Genomic DNA, 23266 nt, shown 5'->3' with positions numbered 1-23266 from the left:
TGGGATGAATGATAAAAAAAGAGGAATAAAATTGAACAATTTCTGAAAAAGAAAAATCTGGATATTATTTGTCTCCAAGAAACGCACGTGGCTAGGAAACACAAAAAAGTGCTAATCAACAAAAGATTAGGGAACGAATTCGAATCTTCGGATAGTGGAAAGAAAAGAGGGGTGGTATTGTATGTTAAAAATAAGATTGAAGCTAAACAAATATTTAAAGATAATGATGGAAGGATGATTGCGGTTCGACTTAAGTGGCAAGGAGAAAGTTTAGTTGTAGTGGGGGTCTACGCTCCAAATGGAAATAAGACCGAATTTTTTAAAGTATTAGAAGAGAAACTACTCGAGTATATGGATCAGAAAATTATTTTAATGGGCGATATGAACGGGGTGGTTTCTTTAGAGATGGATAGACGGAGAGAAGGAGCAAGCAAAGATGGGAAATTGCCAAAATCTTTTTTTTCTTTGGTAGAAAACTGTAATTTGATCGATATCTGGCGCCTTAGACACCCGCTAGAAAAACAATTTACTTTTCACTCCGAACCAAATCAGTCGATGTCACGGATAGACCAGGTCTGGATTTCAAAGGAATTGAGTCCAAGGATTAAACAAATAGAAATTAGACCGAGAGTAATCTCTGATCATAGCCCGATTGAACTCGAATTGGAGAGCTTTGAGAAAAGAACTTTCAGATGGAGATTAAAAGAATTTCTTCTAGATGATCAGAAAATTGTAGAAAATGCACAAAAGAAGTTAAAGGATTATTTCATGGACAATTGTGAGAAAGGAACAAAGATCAAAGTGGTATGGGATGCAAGTAAGGCGGTAATAAGAGGATACTTTATTCAGCAGAATGCAATCAAAAACAGGAATAGAGAGAGAGGGAAAGAGGAAATCTTAAAGCAGATAATGGACAACGAACAAAAACTAATTAAGAAACCTGACTGCCGGAAAATAAAAGAAAAGATAAAAATTTTACAAACCCAGTTTGCCACAATAATAAACAGAGAGGTGGAATGGAATATTAAAAGATTAAGACAAAGGAACTTTGAATTTTCAAACAAACCAGGCAAATGGCTTGCGTGGCAAATTTAAAAAAGAAAAGAACAAGGGACAATAAACAGAATAACAGTGGAGGGAGAAGATATAACGGACCCAAAAGGAATTAGGAAGGAGTTCCTGGACTACTATAGAAGCCTTTATAAAAACAAGGATAGAAACAATCGGAGGAGAATAGAGAGATTTTTGGAGGACAAAAGGGTGCAGAAAATTCCAACAGATAAAAAACAATACCTAAATTCCCCAATTGAAATAGAGGAGATAGAGGAAGTAATTAAAGATTTAAAGAGGGGGAAAGCTCCAGGACCTGATGGCTTCACTGCAGGCTATTATAAAGAGATGAAATCAATTCTGGTGAAACCATTGAAGGAGGTTATGAATAATATTTTAAAAGAAGAGGAACTTCCGGAAACATGGAAAGAGGCATATGTTACGTTCATCCCAAAACAAGATGCAGATCTAACCCAAGTCAAAAATTATAGACCGATCTCACTGCTGAACGTAGATTATAAGATCTTTGCAGGAATTCTGGCGAGAAGGATGAAGATTTTATTATCAGAAATTATCCACAAAGACCAAGCGGGTTTTCTTCCGGGCAGGCAGATGAGGGATAATACAAGGAACATAATTAATATATTAGAATATCTGTCTGCCAGGTATGACAAACAAGCTATAATGATGTTTGTGGATGCAGAAAAAGCATTCGATAATGTGGTCTGGGACTTTATGCTTAAAAATTTGGAACATATGGAAGTGGGCAAAGATTTTCTGAATGGGATAAAAGCAATTTATACAGAGCAGAAGGCTAAATTGATTATAAATAATGCAGTAACGGAAGAAATAAAAATACAGAAAGGAACAAGACAGGGTTGCCCACTCTCCCCGCTTCTATTTATATCGGTGCTAGAAGTCCTCTTGAACTCAATTAGGGAAAATAAAAGAATAAAAGGAGTGAAGATCGGACAAAATGAATATAAGATCAAAGCGTTCGCAGATGACGTGGTAATAATGACTGAAGAACCAACAACAGCAATTGAAGGAGTCCTAAAGGAAATCGACCAATTCGGAGAGGTGGCAGGTTTTAAGTTGAATAGGAGGAAAACGAAAATGATTGCTAAAAACGTGGATCAAACAGTAATAGAAACAATCCAACAACAATCACAGATAGAGGTGGTCAAAAAAGTTAAATATCTTGGAATTTGGGTGACTCCTAAAAATATAGATCTATACAAGAATAATTATGAACTGGTGTGGAAGGAAATAAAAAAGGACTTTGAAATGTGGAGTAGATTGAAACTGTCATTCTGGGGAAGGATCAACACAATTAAGATGAATGTATTACCAAGGTTGCTGTTCCTGTTTCAGACTATCCCTATAATCAAGGGGAGCAGAGTTTTTAAAGAGTGGCAGAGAGTGCTCTCAAGATACATCTGGCAGGGCAAAAAACCTAGAATTCAATTTAAACTGTTGACAGATATAAGGGAAAGAGGAGGTTATGCTCTACCAGACCTGAAACTATATTATGAGGCATCTTGTCTCTGCTGGATGAAAGATTGGATCAAACTAGTGAATAATGAACTGCTCGACTTAGAGGGCTTCGACAACAGGTTCGGCTGGCATGCCTACCTGTGGTGTGGGAAAAGAAGAGTACATAAGGGATTCGAAAATCATATTTTTCGAGGTCCACTAATTGAAATATGGGAAAGGTATAAAAACCTACTAGAAGCTAAAGTTCCACACTGGCTATCACCTCTAGAAGTGTTAAGTGTGAAGAAAATTAATATGAGAAGCAGTTGGCCAACCTACAGTCAATTAGTAATCAAAGAAGGTGGGAAATGGAAACTAAAACCGTATGGACAGGTTAAAGAACTTGTATATGATTGGTTACAGTATTTCCAAATAAATGAATTGTTTAAAAAGGACATTAAAGAAAGAGGATACGCAGATAAAGATTCTAAATTTCAGATGGAAATTATAAATAACGATGTGAGAACACTATCTAAAATGTACAAGATGCTGTTAGAGTGGAACTTAGGGGATGAGGAAGTCAAGGCAGTAATGATTCACTGGGCTAGAGATGTGGGACACAGCATACAGTTTGAGGATTGGGAAAGACTGTGGAAAGAGGGTACAAACTTTTCGGCATCCATGACAATAAAGGAAAATGTCATGAAGATGTTTTATAGGTGGTATTTAACACCTTTAAAACTATCGAAAATGTTTAAGGTTTGCAACAAATGTTGGAAGTGTAAAGCTCTGGAGGGCTCCTTCTACCACATGTGGTGGGACTGCAGGAAAGTAAAAGAATTCTGGGAAAAAATATATACTGAACTTAAGAAGATCTTAAAATATACGTTTGCAAAAAAACCAGAAATCTTTTTGTTAGGGATATTAGGGAAGGAGATAAAAAAGAAGGATTGCAAATTTGTGTACTACGCGGTCACAGCAGCAAGGGTAATACTAGCCCAGAAATGGAAACAGCAGGATATACCAACAGTGGATGAGTGGAGATCTAAGTTATTAGATTACGCGGAGTTGGATAAATTGACAGGAAAGATCAGATATTTAAGAGACCAAAAGTTCATCAAGGATTGGGGAAAATATGTGGATTACCTGGAACATGTAAGTGAGGGACAAACAACGTTATTGGGATTTAAAGAAGCACTGTGAAGCACTAAGAGTTATTGCCTAAAGGAAATAGAAGAGAGACAGATATATAATGACAATATAAGCTAGGAAATGCGTAATTTAAATTATAATTACGAATGATTCTCGAACAAGCTGAAGGAAGTCTCAAAAGAGAAAGCAATGTAAAATTTTTGATGTGAAGTATTTAATGTGTGGCTTTCATTTTCTGTCTGTATATATATATTTATATATATATATATATATATATATATACACTCTTTGTTATTTCCTTATTTGAAGTAAACTAATAAAAAATAATATTAAAAAAAATAAAAAAAAGTGTTGAAAAGGATCAGAACAACCTCTTTGTTCTGGAAACATCTCTGGAGGGTGAGGGGAATACTGGGAAAGCCACTGATCACACTCATGTGTCGTGTGCTTGCGTGTGGCACAAGAGAATGTCACATGGGTCCTGTGAGGACATTCAGATGTTATCAGAATGCACCAAAGGGTGCCGGGTAAAAGAATGTGGTCAACCTTTGAATTGCAGAGCTTGCAGAAAAGCAAGGAACAAGGGATTTAATCATCCCAGGGTGGAGAGAGTAACCACAAAGCCTTTTGAGCTTGTGCATGCAGACCTTTTTGATATGCCACAGCCAAGTCTGGGCAAGGCCAAATGGCTGGTGGTGCTGACAGATGATTATACGTGGAACGCATGGGCTTTCACGCTGAAAACTAAGGAGGAGGCAACACAACTGATCAAAGATTGGGTTGCAGAGGTGGAACTAAGGTTCTCCACCAAGGTGCAGGGGTTCAAGTGTGACCGTGGTTCAGAGGTCACAGGGTCTGCTCTAAAGGGTTTCTTTCGCCAGAGGGGGATATGTCACAAGGTGACTTCTCCTCAGGACAGTGGCGTGGCAGAGCTTAGGAGTAAAGCTCTGGTTCGAGCATCCGAGATTCTACTGGATGACTCTGGTTTGCCTCAAAGTTTTTGGGGGGAGGCGGTAAAGACAGCCAATTTCACGATGAACAGGTGCTACAATGCAGTGGTAGGTGACACCCCGTATTTCCTGCTTCATCGGCAGAAGCCGCTTGTGCATTTCTTTCGCACTTTTGGTAGCAGAGCCATGGTGCCTGTACCAAAGTTTCTGCAGCAGGAGGGTGGCCCAAGGTACCAGGAAATGATCTTCTGTGGATATGAGCCTGCGACAAAAGGGTGGAGATTCGCATACCCAGAAGGTGATCAGACCAAGCTTCTGGTCAGTAAACAGGCTGAGTTCTTTGAGCAGGATGGTTGGGCAAGGCGCAAAGCGAGCTCTGACGTTCACTCAGATTGTCTGTCTGACTCTGAGGAGGAAGGAGAGCCAGAGCCTGAACCTGCTGGTGGAGACCGGGTCCCTGAACAGAGTAGGGCGGCTCCACAGGTTGTTAAAGGAGTGTCCAAGAGTGAGCCCTCATCTCCTGTGCGCATAATGGAGAAAGCTCACAGACGTGTCAAGTCAGAGGGGGAGTCTTCTGATGAGGAAGACGCACACGCTGGCCCCAGTGGGTCAAAAGGAGCACCCCAGTTTGTGCCCAGGCGGTCATCTCGGGCTACAAAGGGAATTCCACCTGAGAGGTTTCAGGTCACAAATGCGTGGGTTGGTTTCGCACAGTGCGAACCTAAGGTTTGTGTGGTTCAACAGGTGCCTAACAACGATGCCAGGAAGGGGCGGAAGGCAATGGGAAAGGTGTTGAACACTCAGAAGTCCTCTCAAAATATGATTCGAGAGGGGGTATGGAGAGAGGCTCAGAACTCACAGGGTTAAGAGTTCTGAGTGACGCCTCACATTTTGAGGCGGGGTTTTAGAACACTGAGGGGAGTGGTTTCCTGTGTTCTGTGTGTGTGTGTTTGCTCCGTGGAGAGAGCAGCAAGATGTGCGCTCTGTCGCCGGGAAATTTATAGCTATTGTGTTTTGCTAAGGAATAAAGACTTTAAAGATAAGGAGACTGCTGCGTTTCAGCCTGAATTATTACCACACGACAGAACGTTCCTGCTTCTGTTCCGCTGTGTTTACCTGCTGCTGAGTCAAAGGTCCCTGGGGGAAGACCAGAGCCGCGCAGAGAAGTGTGCCGGACGCCATTGGGCTCCATAAACACGCGGTGAGCATGCTCTCCCCCCAATAAGACATGGGCAAATCAGCATCATCAAGCATGGCAAACATCATGTCTTGTAAAGATCTGTTTTTTCGCTCTGCAACACCATTCTCCTCTGGGGAAAAAGCGTTCATTTTTCTATGCCCAATGCCACGCTTTTGTAACCAATCTCTAAAAGCATTTGACATAAATTCGCCACCTCTGTCCGTCTGAATCCTTCTGAGTTTAGTGGACAGAAATCTTTCCACAGATGCCACCCAGCCTTTAAACTTAGTGAACACGTCACCCTTATTCTTCATGGGAAAAACCCAAGAGTAACGCGTGGCGTCATCCACAATTGTTAATGAAAAACGCGATCCACCCCTGCTTACAGCAAATGGACCAATTACGTCCATGTGAACCAGCTGTAGCGGTGACTCACTAACTCTGTCACTCCTGGGGTAAGAGACTCTGTGGGTTTTAACCTTTTTACAAATATTACAATCAAGGTACTTGTTACAACTCTTTAAATCACCCCCATCAGCCAATTCAGACATTTTTAGTATACTTTTCCAGCCAGCATGCCCCATTTTCCTATGCAATAAGTGCACACAGTTGTCATGTATAGCTTTGTTATTCACTGCAGGCTGAGATTTACTGACTACTGCTGCAACTTGAGATCCTGCTTTAAGCCAAAACAAGCCTCCCTCTGACTTAGCAGTGCCTAAAATCTCACCAGCCTTCTTAATAATGCAACTGTCTCCTTCAAAATGCACTTTAAACCCAGCTTTTAGCAAACAATCTACAGACATCAGATTGCTCCTTAATGAAGGCACACAAAGTACATTTTGCAGGCATTCACGAAGACAAGGAACAAAAACTGCACCCCCCGAAATCACTTCGGAAGTACTTCCGTCTGCTAGAGCCACCTGGCTGCGCTGTGCTGAGTTCTTGGAAACAAACAATTCATCTGAATTTACGATGTGCTGAGATGCTCCTGAATCGACCACCCAGACCGCTTGCTTCTCATCAGCAATCTTGACCTTGGCGGTCACCAGCTGAGCCGACTGTTTTCGTTTGAAGAATTTCTTTTTACACTGCTGCTGCTGCTGCTGCTGATCTCGTTTCTGCTCCTGCACCGGCCACTGAGACTTGACCAACTCTGGACATTGTCGTTTTAGATGCGCTGAAGACCCACATCGGAAACAACGCCTAACAGCAAACGCTGACTCCTCACCGGTACGCTGCTTTTGCTTCACCCCTGGCACGGCATGAGAACTCCTTCCAAACCGCCCGCCTGTAGAAGCCTCTGCAGCCAACGACCTTTCTTGCCTCTTCTGCCACTCTTCAATCAAACGCCCAGTAACGTAACTGATTGATAAATCACGCTCCTGTATGCCTTCTAGAGACAAAACTAAATTATCCCAGCTTTCCGGGAGAGAACTCAAAATAATAGCCACCTTCTCCTGCTGGTCTAACGCACAGTCTCTTTCCTGTAGCGCAGCAAACTTTAACTGTAAACTGTGTAGGTGTTCCTGCATTGTAACCCCAGGCTGTAACATTGCCTTGTACAATGCCTTGCGAATGAACAGCTTGGAAACCGCTGTCTCACGCACATGGAGTTCTTTAAGTGCTTGCCACACACCTGTAGCTGTCTTGATTCCCCTCACATACGGCAACTGGGAATCTTCCAGCCCCAAGACAATTGTGGCCCTTGCTCTTTGGTCTTTATCGAGGTCTTCACCATCAGGCTTCGCAGGAAACTTACTCACCACTTGCCAGAGACGATCCCTCTGCAGCACTGCCTGCATGCGTTCTGACCACAGCAAGTAATTGGAGTCATTCAGACGCTCAAAAGCCATCTGAACTGGTTGTGAGGCCATCTTGAGAGCGATGTCCCTGGAACCCGGAACCAGCTACTCACGACCACCGAGAGAGAAAACAGGAAGCATAGCACCAGCACTCAGACGCTGCAGCTGTTGTCCTTGTGTCCGCTGCATCACCAGCTCACAACAGTCAGGAACCAGCCAGTGTCCATCTGCTGCACCAACAGGAACAACAACTTCTGGAACTACTGGAACCAACGCCGTTGATGCTGACACCACCACAACTCAGGCTGGCAGCACAATACCCATAACCTCATGGAACTTTGAAGTGTCAGGCATAGCTCTAATGGCTTTAGCCCAAACGTAGCAGAGTTTTCTTGCACAGCGAAGAAGCTAGTTGAGGTGGAAACGACTAGTCAGCTAGACTCAGAATAACTATTTACAGGATTTATTAAAAGGAAAAATAAAACCAGCAGAGTTTCTGCATACAAAACAAAGCAAAATAAATCCTTTCTTTCTCTCTCTCTCTCTCTCTCTCTTAACCATACACAACACTCCTACTCCTAACACACCTAACATCACACTGTGCTAGCAATCCCTAGATAACAGAGTTGAGTGCTGGTCGTTAACCAATCAGAGTAAGTAGTTTCTAGGTCAAGCTGACCTTGGCTTTCTGCCAAGAATAAATTGACACTGCCTTGAGTTAATTGTGTGAAGCCAGAATCTGTAAGTTTCCCATGAGAACCAATTAACAGAAATTGAACAGAAAATGCATAGTTATAATAGGTTAAGATACAGAGTAAAGATAAATGAAAGAGGGTAAGGATTTGCTGAAATGATTTTTTAAATGGGAATACAAAAAGGGGAGGTGTGAGGAGGTCAAGGAAATAAGGAAATGAGCTTAAAGATATTGAAAAATGGATTTATTTTTAAATTTTCTCTTTTTAGCTATTAGTTTTTTCCTTGCATTTTGTATCTCTTTTTTTTCTTTTCCTCTTTCCTATGTGTGTTTTCTAGTTTGTTAATTTTGTTTTAATTTTCTCTATTTTGTAGACTTATGTTTTTTGTAAAACCTTATTCTGTAAACTTATGTTTTTTGTAAAACTTTAATAAATATTTCTTAAAAAAACAAAACAAAATACACAATTTCCACAGCAGTCCACTGATCAACAAAGTTTATAACTCCATCCAAAAAAAGAAAAGAAAAGGAGAGATTTCTCTGGCTTGGCTTGTTTTTGAGAAAGCCATGCTTTCATCCTGTATGTTTATATTGTAAAATCTTCAGATGAAGGGCAAATAAATTTTAAAAAGGATAAATGAGGATATAGACAAGCTGGAACATGTGCAAAGGGAGGCGATTTATGTATTTATTTAATTTGTAAACCGCCCGACACAGTGGTGCCGACTTGAATAAAATATTGGTGGGGGGCCAGGTAAGGTCCGCCTTGCACTATCAATCACATGATGCATGCACACCATTTGAATGGCAAGGTCTATAATGGCAGCGACTTTTTATAAAAGTAATATTTTGAGCCCGTAGCTCAATTTCCCAGCAGCTCCCCTTGCCATGGAGAACACTTCTAGCATTTCATCTCCTCTACCTGTGGCATTGTTCAGCAGTGGGGATAGTGACCTCTTCACACCGGATGTCCATTTGGTATGGCCCTTTCCAAGTTTGTCTTTCATTTGTTCTCCTATGTGTGTTGTCAGTAGAAGCCAAAATTCTGTGGGTACTCTAGGTGGAGCAGAAAGCTGTTTTTGGACTACAACTCCCATCATCCCTAGCTAGCAGGACCAATGGGGAGGGATGATGGAAACTATAGACCCGGGAGCTGCAGGGGACCCAAGTTTGGGAAAGCCTCCTTTAAAGCAACTTTTGCGTTTGGCCCGCAAATATGGGACCTGTCCACATTTGTATTTTCTTGTATTTTGTTTTTCTCATGACCTTTGTGTGGTTTTTAAAATTTCTTAAAACGGCAAATTGATAGCGAAATTGTATGACAAGTAGCGGAATAATAAAAGGTTGTATTTGAAAAAAACACAAAGAAAACCTAGGGCGTGGCCTCAAATATTTTATGGGGGGGCAAAGACCCCTAGGAATTTAAAAGTGGCTGTATTCCCTACACCCACACGTCTCAGGATGCTTAGAACATAAAAACACAACATAAAAACACAAAACATATGTTAAAATAGCATTAGATGTCAATAAGAAAAAGGCCTGGTTAAAAAGGTGCGGATTTGCCTGGCTCCTAAAGCTGTATACTGGTTTTTCCGACCTTTGTACGGATTCTTTGATGGGAAGTGAGTTTAGAGTTAACAGTGAAGCTCTTTCCACATTCCACACACTGATAAGGTTTCTCCCCTGTATGAATTATTTGATGGGAAGTGAGTTTGGATCTATTCCTGAAGCTCATTCCACACACTGATAGGGTTTCTCCCCTGTATGAATTTTTTGATGGGAAGTGAGAGAGGAGCTATTCCTGAAGTTCTTTCCACATTCCACGCACTGCTAGGGTTTCTCCCCTGTATGAATTCTTTGATGGAAAGTGAGAGATGAGCTATCAGTGAAGCTCTTTCCACATTCCACACACTGATAGGGTTTCTCCCCTGTATGAATTCTTTGATGGGAAGTGAGATTGTGGCTGTGAGTGAAGCTCTTTCCACATTCCATACACTGATAGGGTTTCTCCCCTGTATGAATTCTTTGATGGGAAGTGAGATGGGAGCTCTGACTGAAGCTCTTTCCACATTCCACACACTGATAGGGTTTCTCCCCTGTATGAATTCTTTGATGGGAAGTGAGTTGGGAGTTCCTCCTGAAGCTCTTTCCACATTCCACACACTGATGCGGTTTCTCCCCTGTATGAATTCTTTGATGGGAAGTGAGATGGGAGCTATTCCTGAAGGTTTTTCCACATTCCACACACTGATAGGGTTTCTCCCCTGTATGAATTCTTTGATGGGAAGTGAGAGAGTAGCTCTGAGTGAAGCTCTTTCCACATTCCACACACTGATAGGGTTTCTCCCCTGTATGAATTCTTTGATGGGAAGTGAGAGACGAGCTATTCCTGAAGCTATTTCCACATTCCACGCACTGATAGGGTTTCTCCCCTGTATGAATTCTTTGATGGGAAGTGAGATTGTGGCTGTAATTGAAGCTCTTTCCACATTCCATACACTGATAGGGTTCCTCCCCTGTATGAATTCTGTGATGGGAAGTGAGAGAGGAGCTATCAGTGAAGCTCTTTCCACATTCCACACACTGATAGGGTTTCTCCCCTGTATGAATTCTTTGATGGGAAGTGAGATGGGAGCTCTGACTGAAGCTCTTTTCACATTCCACACACTGATAGGGTTTCTCCCCTGTATGAATTCTTTGATGGGAAGTGAGAGAGTAGCTATGCATGAAGCTCTTTCCACATTCCACACACTGATAGGGTTTCTCCCCTGTATGAAATCTTTGATGTGAAGTGAGAGAGGAGCTATGAGTGAAGCTCTTTCCACATTCCACACACTGATAGGGTTCCTCCCCTGTATGAATTCTTTGATGGGAAGTGAGAGAGGAGCTATCAGTGAAGCTCTTTCCACATTCCACACACTGATAGGGTTTCTCCCCTGTATGAATTATTTGATGAGAAGTGAGAGAGGAGCTATGAGTGAAGCTCTTTCCACATTCCACACACTGATAGGGTTCCTCCCCTGTATGAATTCTGTGATGGGAAGTGAGAAAGGAGCTATCAGTGAAGCTCTTTCCACATTCCATACACTGATAGGGTTTCTCCCCTGTATGAATTCTTTGATGGGAAGTGAGATGGGAGTTCCTCCTGAAGCTCTTTCCACATTCCACACACTGATAGGGTTCCTCCCCTGTATGAATTCTGTGATGGGAAGTGAGAGAGGAGCTATGAGTGAAGCTCTTTCCACATTCCATGCACTGATAGAGTATCTTTCCAATGAGATTTTGTTGATGGGAAGTGGAATTGGAGCTCTGACTGCAGCTTTCTCCACACTCCAATTTTTTTGGTGGTTTCTCCTCTCTGGGGATTTTTTCGTGGTCACCTTTGGTCTCGATTTCCAATTCATCACAATCTGCATTGGAGACAAAAAGGGATTAGAGCCTCAGGAACAAATGGAGAAGAACTGAAGGGAGTTGGGTGTGTGTTCATTACCTGTGTTGTTTAATATGAGATTCGGATGAGTTGTTGAATGTTGCTTTGTTTATATAAAGTAGGGGTGAAAATTGTGGACGATTTTTGGAAAAAAATTTATTTAAGAGGTTTGATGGCTTATAACACCACTTCATTTGGAGTAATGTCATAAAATTATATATCAATGGAAAGATAATTCGATCAAGAATGCAATCAAGAATGCAATCCAACAAAGTTTGTTCAATTAACTGTATTTAATCAAACGTTATAGCCAAATAACCAGAAAAAGGAAGCGGAACTTGCTTTGGTTGACTTTTGTCAGTGTGTTATGTGATTGCTATCAAGTTGGTTGGTTTTTTGTGTTCTTTCATTTAGTGAGGGTGTAAAACATAATAAAATTATAGAAATAGCACAAGGAGTTGAGTGGTCCCCAGAAAGTGATGTAAGATTGTACTATTAAGTGAGCAAGGCTACAGTTATGAAGAAATTAGATGAAAAATTGGGAAAAACTTAACCGAAGTTGGCCTTTCTATATTTTTGAAGAGGTATAAGGAGACTCAGTCACTACAAAAGTGACGATGGACGAGTGGAGAGACTGTGCCTACATGACAGAAGAAAATCATCTGGGTGTATACAAGATGACATGGCGCAATGTAATGGGAAGTTGAGTTGCAAGGACTGGTCTAAATGTTAGAATTCTAAGTAGAAGCCATTGTTATCTCTCCTGCAAAGGTTGAAAAGGTGAAACCCATGTTAACTGGACAGTGGAACAATGGGGCGGTGTTATTTGGAGCGATGAGACCCAAATCTCCTTGCTTGGTAGTGATGGCATGAAATACCCGAGGAGAAGAATCAGAGAAGATTTACATCCTACTTGCATTACACTGACCGTGAAACACCCAGACAGTGTGATGATCTGGGGTTGTATGGCAGCAAAAGGTGTGGGCAGAATTTGCGTCATTAATGGGAATATAAATGTGGAAAAATGCATAAACGAAATACGTGAGCCCAAACTGAAGTGTTCCGCAGGTGATCTTTTCCCAGATACCGGAGCATTTATATATTTTCAACAGCTCTATGTCATGTTGCTGCTGTGTGCAAAAGGTGCATTCAGGATAATGATATTTCACTGCCGGAATGTCCTGGGAATAGCTCAAACTTAACCCAATCGGAAATCTATGGGGCCGACTAAAGAAACTTGTTAATCAAAGGCAACCCAGCAATAAAGCCCAATTAACAGAGGCAATAATTCAGTCTTGGTTTCACATTATTACAGCTGCAGAACTAAAAACTTCATGGGAAGCGTTGTAAGGCCGTAATTAAAGCTAAAGGTTACCAATGGTTACCAAAGGTTTCACGTTTTCACTTTATGACTGCTGTTCCAATAAATACTCCTTCATAAAAGTCATTGCATTACTTTCTTCATTAAATTATCTTTCCGTTGCTATATAATTTTATGGTATTACTCCACACAAAAGTGGCGTTATGAGCCATCAAACCTCAGAAATACACTTTTCACAAAAGGTTTCCACAATTTTGGCCACCAGTAGAAGTTGTTCATTTTAAAGTTAATGTTCTTTTTATATGGAATCAGATTAGTGTTATTTATGTTTCATGATGATATATGTGTTGGATGCCGCCCAGAGTAGCTGGGGCAACCCAGCCAGATGGGCAGGGTAGAAATAAAAATAATTATTATTACTACAGTGGTACCTTGATTTAAGAACAGTCCTGTTCCGGAAAAGATTAAGTTTGTAAACCGAGGTACCATTGTGTCATCATCATCACCATCATCATCATCATCATCACTGCTACTACTACCTGAGATTCCATAAGCCTAGCTCTTCTCTGGGATGGATTTTGTTTGGCCCAGTCATGGCATCCCCTCCATCTTCAATGTCAGTCCTTGGTCTCTCCCACAATCGTGAGAGGACTCTGGATGTTAATAATTTCAGATTTATTGCTAAAACAACAAACTTGGACGGAGCTCCTCTGCTCATCGTCCTCCCCACAAGATGGAGTTGCCCAGACTGAGCTCCTCCCCCTTCCCCAGCACGGAAGCCCCCACCTTCTCTTCCAGTATCTTTAAATTTGGCAGAGAATGCTTCCTGCATTCCAGCGTCTGACTCACTCCTGTAGCTCTCACACAGATGTCTGTCACTCTGTCTCCCTTTTTCTTCTCCCCTTTGTTCAGAGCTCAGATGACAGTTCCTCTCCCCCTCCTCTCTGCCTTCCGCTGCTAACTCTCCTCTCCCTAGGCCCGCTTCTTCTCTGGCTGACAGCACCTGAGCTTCACTGCCAGTCGTCTCTTTGGTCAACCCAAGACTGACAGGAGCAATAACAAAAACCTGAAGCTACTCAGCTTTCCTAACAATTCTGAAGCTGACATTTAAGTGTTAGTTTCTGTTTCCCTCACTGAGCAGCAGCTGCAAGTCATGGGACTATGTTTCCATTCCACAGTCAAGTTACTGTTGGGTTCCCACGGGAAAGGGAGACTGGATGTGATGTTCACTGGTTTCCTGTTTCTTTGTTCTGTTGTTTCGTTGAGAGTTGCTCTCTGCTTCTCACAGAGACAAGATGTATATTTGTATGCTCTCAGCATAGTTTAGGAATAAAGCTTTTCACAATGTAGCACCATACCTGCTTCATCCTTTCGTTTGCGGACTCTGGGATTTTACTCTGCTGGGCTCAAGACAAGATGAGCCGTATCAGCTCAAGGGCCAGAGCTGAACAATAAAAACTAACATTAAGATGGCCTCTGAAGTTCAGACCAACCCAATCTCTTGGGATGCGTCCAAGGGAAACGGGGGCATTTGGCAGGCCCCCAGCTGGCTCCAGCACACCGGCCGGTAACCGGGCAAACTCCGGTCCTCGGAACAGCATCAAACAGCGACCCGCAGCTTCAGAACTTTTCAGAAGCTGGAGCACCCTCTAATCAGCAGAGTAATTAACTCTTTGCAACAGAAGGGTGGACAGAGGCATATGTAAAGCATATTTACAAGCTGTTTATTCAGCATAGATCAAGACAAAGAAAAACATGTCTGCTCTCCTTCATGTCTAAGAGCAGGAAGCATGAGGCAAAAGCTATACACAAACGGAAGTTCCCAGCAAGCTGTGCTGGAATGTAAACAGACATGTGACATACAATAGCTCCACACATCTGTTTAGGTGGAACGGAACATCAATATCCTAACACAATCATGGTAGAAAAAGGAATAATTTGAGGAAGATTGTTCAAAGAAAAAACTGTAATTTACTGTTTATTGTGGAGGTGTTAGGTTTCCAGGTGATATAGGGGCCACGGTTGAGCTCCGTGAAAATATATGAGGTTGGTCCCATAGAGGTATGTTTTGAATTTCCAGGCAGCTATAACGTTCCCACAGGGAGCCTTACCAAGAGAGGCCACGATCCCACGATTCTCCTCCATGACGTCCTTATGCAGAGCTCTCTGGTCAGGATCCAGCAACGCCCACTCCTCATCCGTGAAACGAACAGCAATATCTTCAAAGCACACTGGACCCTAAAAGAAAAAGGGAAATATCTTCCTCTGAGACAGCAGAAATATGATCTGCTCCCCAATGCTCTGTTGTTTCCTTCCTGTACATTGTGGTGTTGTTTTAATACGATTGCTGGGCTGTTCTGGGGAGTTCCCTCCCAATGCCCTAGAGCCAAATTCAAGGGATTCATGGAGGAATGGGGAGGGGGAGGAATGGGAGGCAGGCCCCATTTTGCAGCCGATGGGGCTGGTTAGGTGAATCCAGGCCACTATTTGTTCTCATTTGTCCAGTGCTTAGAAACCAATTTTTGCATTCAGTTATCAATCTAGAAATAAAATAAGCCTCTTTTGGTTGGGCATCTGTCTTGGATGATCTAGCAGAGATTCCTGCAATGCAGGGGGTCTCCTGGCTCTGAGAGACAAGCAGGGAGGGTGGCTTCTGGCAAAAGGAGAGGGAGCCACTGGTGGCTTTTACTTATCCTGACTCACCTCTGCCTCTCGACCTTCCTCTCCCACTCGCCTCCTTCCTCTTCTGCCTCTGATTCTGCACTGCATTCTGCCACAGAGTCTCCCAGGTCACTAAGCCCTGTAACCCCTTCAGCTTCTGACACCTCCTCTTCCCAGGCTTCTCCCTCTTCTCCCTCTGACCGCCCATCCTTCTTCTACCTCCACTTCTTGGGCTCTCAGCCATCTTCCCTTCCTGGTTCCCCAGCTGCATCCTCCCACCATTCCTCTGTGCCCCACCAGTAAATGACATTGCTCCATCCCTCGGCCTCTGTCCCCACAAGGCAGCTTCCCCTGACCTGATCTGGTTCCACAGCCGCTGCTTCCCTTCTGCCCCCATGAAAAGGCGGATCAGGAGGTCTTGCCGGCATCATTCCGTCACCTTCAAGAGAAAAAATGTAAAAAGGACACCAGGAGTGCCTGCATCTCTCACAGGTGAAACAGGGCATCTCTAACTACAGATGGGCCTTTGAGAAAGCCTTTCCTGCTGAAAGCATTGGAGGTTTGTGCTCATTTTATGTTTGTTGTGCAAAAATACATCTCCCCTCCTCTGGACCCTTCTTCCCAACCGTCTCTCCCCAAAACAAGGTGAAAAGAACCCTCAGATGAATTGGAAAACCAACAGAACGAGACCAAACGGAGAAAAGCCACCTTCCTCCTTACCCAGTGGCCTCTCTCTGGTGTCCAACGGAGGCCTCTCTGCTTCACAGGAATCCAGGTCCATTTCTGCAAAGAGATCCTTTCCCTGAGAAAGAAACAAGGATTCAAAACAGAGAATGGTGAGAAATACTAGAAAGAGAATGACAAAGACTTGAAGGGTGTGAGATCTCATTCCATGGATGCCTTCCCAGAAAAAGGATGGGCCATCAGCAGACCATTATGGGATGTTTTCTGTCCTGTTTGGAGCCCCTTGGGAGTATCCAGAGGAAAGTCTCTCTCACCTGCTTTCTCTCCTCTGCCTGACTCAGGAGGAAACCTTCGGCCAGGGCCACTGCCTGGGAACTGGTCTCTGCTCCGCATTCCCTCACCCAGCTCTCCATCTCCTGGGGAAGGACAGCCAGGAACTGCTCCAAGATCACCAGGTCCAGCATCTCAGCTTTCGTGTGTCTTTCCGGCTTCAGCCACTGATGGTCAAGGTGGTAGAGTCGGCTGCAAACCTCTCGGGGTCCTTTGGCCTCCTGGCAGCAGAACTGCCTCAACTGCTGGCTCTGCACCTCTGAGCGGAGGGTGTCCTCCTCACCCAGGATCTTCTGCACAGTGTTTTCCCATAACCCCCCACTGCTCCCAGTTTGGTTGGCATGGCCTCTTCCTGTTCCAGGGCCAGATGAGTCTCGCTCATCCATCTGTGCTCTCAGGAAGCCTCTGAGAGATCGGAAGGAACCCTTTGGTCTTCTGCCAAGTTCTGTCTGTCGAGGTGAAAAGCTCTAGGAAATCCTACAAAGGAAATACATTGTTCTGCACTGTAGGAGAAGAAAAGAAATGAGGAAGCATGGATGAGTCTTGCTGGGAACCAGGGCTGGACTGCACCAGATCCCAGACCATGAGCTATCTTTCTGAAAAGAAAGAGGAGGAGGAAGAGGAGAAGAAATAAGTCTCTAGCCTTCTAGCAATGCAAAATGTGGAGGCAACTGAAGGGATTTCTGTGAGATTAATCAACCTGGTTTCTGCTACCTTCCAGTCAATGCATGAAGTCAGAACCGAATGAGAAGGGAGTTATTTGTATCTTGTGATAAACGGATGCTTTTCTCTAGTGGGGGTCCTCACCTGGGGGTCCTCAGGAGTTGCTCCCCACCCCCACCCCCACCCTACTCCCTGCTTCTGTCTCCTTTTCTTGCACTTGGACTCTCTGCCGCTCTCCAGACAGACACCTGGGGTGGGCTCCCTTTTTCTTTGCTCTGAGGGCCAGGTATGGGCAGGGCGAAAGGCATCTCCTTTGAATTTAGGTGTGCAATTTATTATTAGTAGTATTATTATTCTGCTAGATAGCTTAACACACACACACACACACACACACACACACACACAGCCATTGATGCCAAGGTCCCTGGAGGCTCAGTGAGGAGCAGCGCCCATTTCCGGCTGCTTTGCCAGCAACAATCCCTTTGGGAGAGAGAGGATGTGGTCCTGGGATGCCCTGCTCTGGGTGCGAGGGGATGGCTGCAGTGGCCTCCGTGGGGAGCTGCCCTGGGAGACACTGGGAAACTGGTCCCCAATGCAGCAGCCAGACTATGGCCTGGGATCCCTCTCTATATTCCTGGCCTCTCTTTCCCACCTGTCCTTCCTTCCTCCCTGTGGGGTTTTTTTTTTGGGGGGGGGGCTAGTCCACCTCCTCCTCCAGCTTTGGAAAACCATTTGCACCTGTTTCCTCGGTTGTGCAATGAGGCTGAGCGATGTCACACAGAGTTAAAGTCCCAGGGACTTCTTTGTTTTAAAAAGGGAGATTTCGTGGGAGTCAGGGATCCTCTGATCTCCAGGAAGGAGAGCGTGGCAGACCTGGCCCCTCCCTGGCAGGACCCTCTCCTCCCTGACCTGCCCCCCCCCACATGAGCAGATCTGGCCCCCCAGGCACCCCTCCTGCAGCAGCCCTGGGACCCCCACCGTCTCCCCACTGCACCCTCTGGGGGGAGAGAGAGGAGACTCACCAGATCCCAGGAGGGGGCTGCGATTCTTGCAGCAGAGACACCGAAGCAAGGAAAGGACTGGGGAGGGAGGGGCCTTGGCTCTGGAGGACCTGCCCCCTTGCTTCCTGTCCTCTCTAGGAAGGCAGCTCACTTCCCTTTAACCCTTGCCAAGCCGAGTCCTCCCTCGCTCAGCCCTCTCTCGCTTGGCAGAACCTCAGATTCTTATTATTTTTTATGCATTTAGGGGGGCAACTGCTCCCCCGGCTACGCCAATGCCCAGATATCCTTTTGGGGGAGGCTCTTGGCTGGACTCTGAGCATCTCCCTCCCTTGGCCAGAAACCAGAGGAAAAGCCTGCAGGGAAAAGGGCTTTGCAGGAGGCAAGGAAGCTCCTCCTAGAATTCAGGAGTGGAGAGATAGGAGGGGATCCCAGGGTCATCTAGTCCAACCCCCAGCAATGCAGGAATCTCCGCTAAAGCATCCATGGCAGATGGCTGTCCGATCTCTGCTTAGATACCTCCAAGGAAGGAGAGTTCACCGCCTCCCAAGGGAGACCTTTCTCCTGCCAAAATGAGTAAAAATGAGTAATAAATTAAATGAGTAAATGCGTAATAATTTCTTATGCATGCTTTTCATACTAATATACAAAAGTATGCCATTTCCCTTTCCAAAAATGCTTAATTGCTAATTCAAAGGACTGAAAATGGATGGTTGTTGTTATGATGTTTAGGGAAGCTTTTAATATTTGATGGACTATTGTATTTTAATATTTTGTTGGAATCCGCCCAGAGTGGGTGGGGAACCCAGCCAGATGGGTGGGGTATAAATTATTATTATTATTATTATTATTATTATCATCATCATCATCATTATTATTGATCAGGTGAGTGTTCTCCTTTCAAAAGAGGCAGGTGGAATCTCCACGGTTGCTAATAGCATAATGTTGAAAGTGCAGGGAAATATGGGGAGCCCTAGTGCATCTGCTTGGCATGCAGAATGTCCCAGGGTCAACCCCTGACATCTCCTGCAAGGGCTGGACAAAATCCCTGCCTGAAACTCTGGGGAGCTGCTGCCAGTCAGTGTAGGTCAGGGGTCCTCAAACTATGTCCCACGGGCCAAATCCAGCCCTCCAGGGTCGTGAATCTGGCCTGCACGGCCATTTCAGAACCCGCCAAGTGTCCGAGGCTGAAAGCATCTCGCCGCCTGCTCAGTCAGTCCCTGAGAGGTAAACGCCACTAGTGTTGTGGCAGCTCTACCAATGAAAGGCCAGGGAGTTTCGCCCGGGGACAGGGCAGTGTTGTCTTTTGGCATTAAGAGGGAAGTTCAGATTGGTGGAGGAAGGCAGACTTGGGTCGATTTGGTTTCGTTACTTAGAGGTTTACTTTAAAGGTGGGAGAAGGAATTTAATCCTATTTCTGTAAGTGGCACAGGGGTCTTTTCACTCATGTGGTTTACATGCTCTGAAAGTTGGGATCCATTTTGTTATTTCAATTTTAAAAGGGTGGAGTGGAACCGGATATTGACCATCTTGTTAGCCTGAGGCATTGGTCAGCAACCTTTTTAAGCCTTTTTAAGCCGTGAGTCAGTCCACCGTCCCTCAGACCATGTGGGGGGGGGTCAGACTATTTTTTTTTGGGGGGGGTGAACCAATTCCTATACCCCACAAATAACCCAGACAGAGGGCCTTCTTGGTAGTGGCGCCCGTCCTGTGGAACGCCCTCCCATCAGATGTCAAAGAGATAAATAATTACCTGACATTCAGAAGACATCTTAAGGCAGCCCTGTTCAGGGAAGTTTTTAATATGTAACGCTGTACTGTTTTTAACACTGATTGGGAGCCGCCCAGAGTGGCTGGGGAAACTCAGCCAGATGGGAAGGGTATAAATAATAAATTATTATTATTATTATTATTATTATTATTATTATTATTATTATTATTATTATTATTATTATTATTATTATTTTAAATAAAAGGACACATTCTACTCATGTAAAAACTGTTAGGATATTTCCGTTCCACCTTAAAAGGGAGCAGGATGTTTGTATAACAGCCTGCGTAAGTTCCTGTCTCACAGGATGTTTATGTTGTAAGTTCGTTTCGTTTTTGGCTGTCTTGCCTGAGCAGTCGGAGGAGACGGTCATGATTTCTTTGTTCTGACCAATGCCTAATAAACTGTAAATATGCATGTTCTGCTCTCTGCTTGTGCAACTTCCTGCTGTGTGAATTCTGCTGTTAGAGTGTGCACTAAGCCTGAGGCTTAGTGTCGCTGAATTGCTGATATTGCCTGACTACGGGAGGTCGATGGATCGTCCGGCACCGAGCTTGGGGGCCAAGATGGACTTTATCTCCCTGGCAGTATCCCAACAACAGGTTTCGGGCCCAGATTCACGGCACTTGCAGGAGAGTAAGACAGCGACAGACTGCTGAGGTATGTGTGGGAAAAGCGAAAGCAGAGGCTTTTCGTTGCCGCGGCAAGAGCCTTTGATGTCCGGCAAAGACTAATTGGCCTGGGAGCCGAGCCAGAGGCATCGTGATTTATGGGCTGCCGAGATAAGGAGTCTCTGAAGTGAAGACGACTCACGGCTGGCGTTAAGAGGTGGAATGGAGTTTTTCCAAGCCTCTGAAGCTGCTGAGTGCCCAAAATTAAATCGGGACAATTATGAGTCCTGGGCAAAATGGTGTGAGAGTTTGCTGCGTCAGTTTGGAGTCTGGCATACTGTCTGTGAAGCCCCTCCAGTTCCTCTGACAGGGAGATGGCAGGCTCAGAATTCGAGAGCCATAGACGTAATAGTCTTGTCCGTCTCTCTGGAGGAAATTGCTACGCTAGCTGGCAACACGACGGCACGTGACATGTGGGATGCTTTGAAAAAGGCCCACCAGCCAATAATCCCAGCCCAGAGTTTGACTGCGTCGGAGGTCCTGGCTGTTTCCCAGAATGCGAGTGAATGCACGGATGCCGAGGGCACCGGTTGCAAGCTGCAGGGGGAGCTGACTGTGATGTCATCCCAGGCAGCATTCCAGCCTCCAGGGGGAGCCAAGGAGTCGGCAGCTGAGAGCTCTGTTTCTCGTGAGAACCAAGGTCAGAGCCTTTGCAGAGGCCGGAAGACCAGATGTAAACAGAGCAAGATGCTTGCAGGTGGCCAGGAGCAGGGGGGCAAGTTGCAACAGCCCACGCCAGTGGAAAACAAGGCTATGTTTGCTGGCACAGCTCCACCAAAGGCTAAAGGCACGTCTGATGGCCAGGAGCAGGGGGGCAAGTTGCAAAAGCCCACGCCAGTGGAAAACAAGGCTATGTTAGCTGGCACAGCTCCACCAAAGGCTAAAGGCACGTCTGATGGCCAGGAGCAGGGGGGCAAGTTGCAAAAGCCCTCGCCAGTGGAAAACAAGGCTATGTTTGCTGGCACATGCTTCACCAAAGGCAAAAGCCAAAGCCAGGTTTATTGTGGATTCAGGCTGCACGCGCCATATCACCAAAGACCACCATCTGTTCATCTCCTTCACACCTCAAGATGGAGAGATCCACCTGGCTGATGGAAGGACTTTGCAAGCTGCAGGAGTTGGGACTGTGAAACTTGAAAGTCTGAATACGACCATTAGTAATGTACTTTTTGTTCCAGGAGCTGCGGACAATTTGCTTAGTGTCCCACAGCTAAATCGGCGTGGTTTTGAAATTACCTTCAAGAGGACTGTCTGTGTCATCAGAAAAGGCAAAGAGGACATTTTGCATGCAAAGTTGATGGATGGTTTGTTCTGTCTAACTTATGATGACAATGCTGTTATATCTAATGCTGATTCTTGTTGTGTTGCACAAACTAACAAGGTTCTTCATGCAGGTTGCATTCATGATGCACATCGCAGGTTTTGTCACCTCTCTTGGCAAGCGCTAGCCAAGATGCCTGAGTTGGTTGAAGGTTTGGACATCAAACCTTGTAAATATCACATGAAATGTGTATCTTGTGCAGAGAACAAAGTGAAGGTTGCTCCAAAAGGCAAGGAGTCTAGCAGGCAGGCTTCCAAACCCTACCAGCTAGTTCATGCAGACCTGGTAGGTCCTCTAGCGCCCTCTTTGGGTAGAGCAAGGTACTTCATGGTTCTAATTGATTCTTTTTCCAGGTACATTCATGTGTTTATGCTCGAGCAGAAATCGCAAGCATTTCCTAAGTTCAAGGCATTCTGTGCTTGGTTGGAGAATGCTCACGGTAAACGGATTGGTTGTCTGTTTACTGATCGAGGCGGGGAGTTCACTTCTCAGCAGTTTGAAGCTTTCCTGACTGAGAAGGGAATCCAGCATGACTTGTCAACGCCTAGATCGCCATGGATGAATGGGCTTGCGGAGAGAGCTAATCAAACGTTGCTGCAAGGGATAAAAACCTTGTTGCATGATGCCAACCTCCCTGAGAAGTTTTGGGGGGAGGCTCTCTCGAATTTTGTTTACAGTTTTAATCGCAGACTGTCATCACCTATTGGCTGCACTCCCTATGAGAAGATGTTTGGTAAGAAACCTAACACCAAGCACTTGAGAATCTTTGGTTCTGACATGTGGGTGCACACCCCACAAAGCAACAAGCTTGGGAAGCGTGGGGCACATGGTTTGTTCATGGGGTACGAAAAAGGTGCATACAGGGTATGGATGACTAACTCAAAATCCATAAAGTTCACGAGGAGTGTTGAGTACAATCCTAAGTGGGGGGAAAATGTGGGAATTTTCCAGAGTTACCCAGAGGAGGATGAAGGTGATGTGAAGAAAGCAGATCATGCTGAGAAAGCTGAGGAAACTGAGGATGAGGATGATGATGATGATGATCAGAGTTCGGATTCCAGTTCAGTGGGCGGCGCTGCTGCTGCTGTCAGTGACAGTGATGACACAGC

At 44.7% G+C, this 23266-nt stretch overlaps 2 protein-coding genes across 2 annotated transcripts in view; both read right to left on the bottom strand.

Annotated features, from left to right (window-relative positions):
• Nucleotides 1-23266, bottom strand: part of LOC128412035 (zinc finger protein 420-like) — a 621951-nt gene that overhangs the window by 583591 nt on the left and 15094 nt on the right. The gene's annotated exons all lie outside the window — the stretch shown is intronic.
• The window catches only part of LOC128412040 (zinc finger protein 345-like), a 28531-nt gene continuing 15080 nt past the window's right edge, over nt 9816-23266 (bottom strand). Inside the window, exons 2-6 of the mRNA XM_053384865.1 lie at nt 16718-17210; nt 16440-16521; nt 16076-16158; nt 15170-15296; nt 9816-11717 (exon numbers count right to left, since the gene is read on the bottom strand). Of these exons, the coding sequence (XP_053240840.1) occupies nt 10138-11717; nt 15170-15296; nt 16076-16158; nt 16440-16521; nt 16718-17119 (2274 nt within the window). The 5' untranslated portion in view covers nt 17120-17210 and the 3' untranslated portion in view covers nt 9816-10137. The remainder of the gene's footprint in view (nt 11718-15169; nt 15297-16075; nt 16159-16439; nt 16522-16717; nt 17211-23266) is intronic.

The sequence above is a fragment of the Podarcis raffonei genome, chromosome 4, assembly GCF_027172205.1.
Source record: "Podarcis raffonei isolate rPodRaf1 chromosome 4, rPodRaf1.pri, whole genome shotgun sequence".
Taxonomy (NCBI): domain Eukaryota; kingdom Metazoa; phylum Chordata; class Lepidosauria; order Squamata; family Lacertidae; genus Podarcis; species Podarcis raffonei.
The sequence above is the reverse complement of the archived record's forward strand: the minus strand, read 5'-3'. Positions and strand labels throughout refer to the sequence as shown.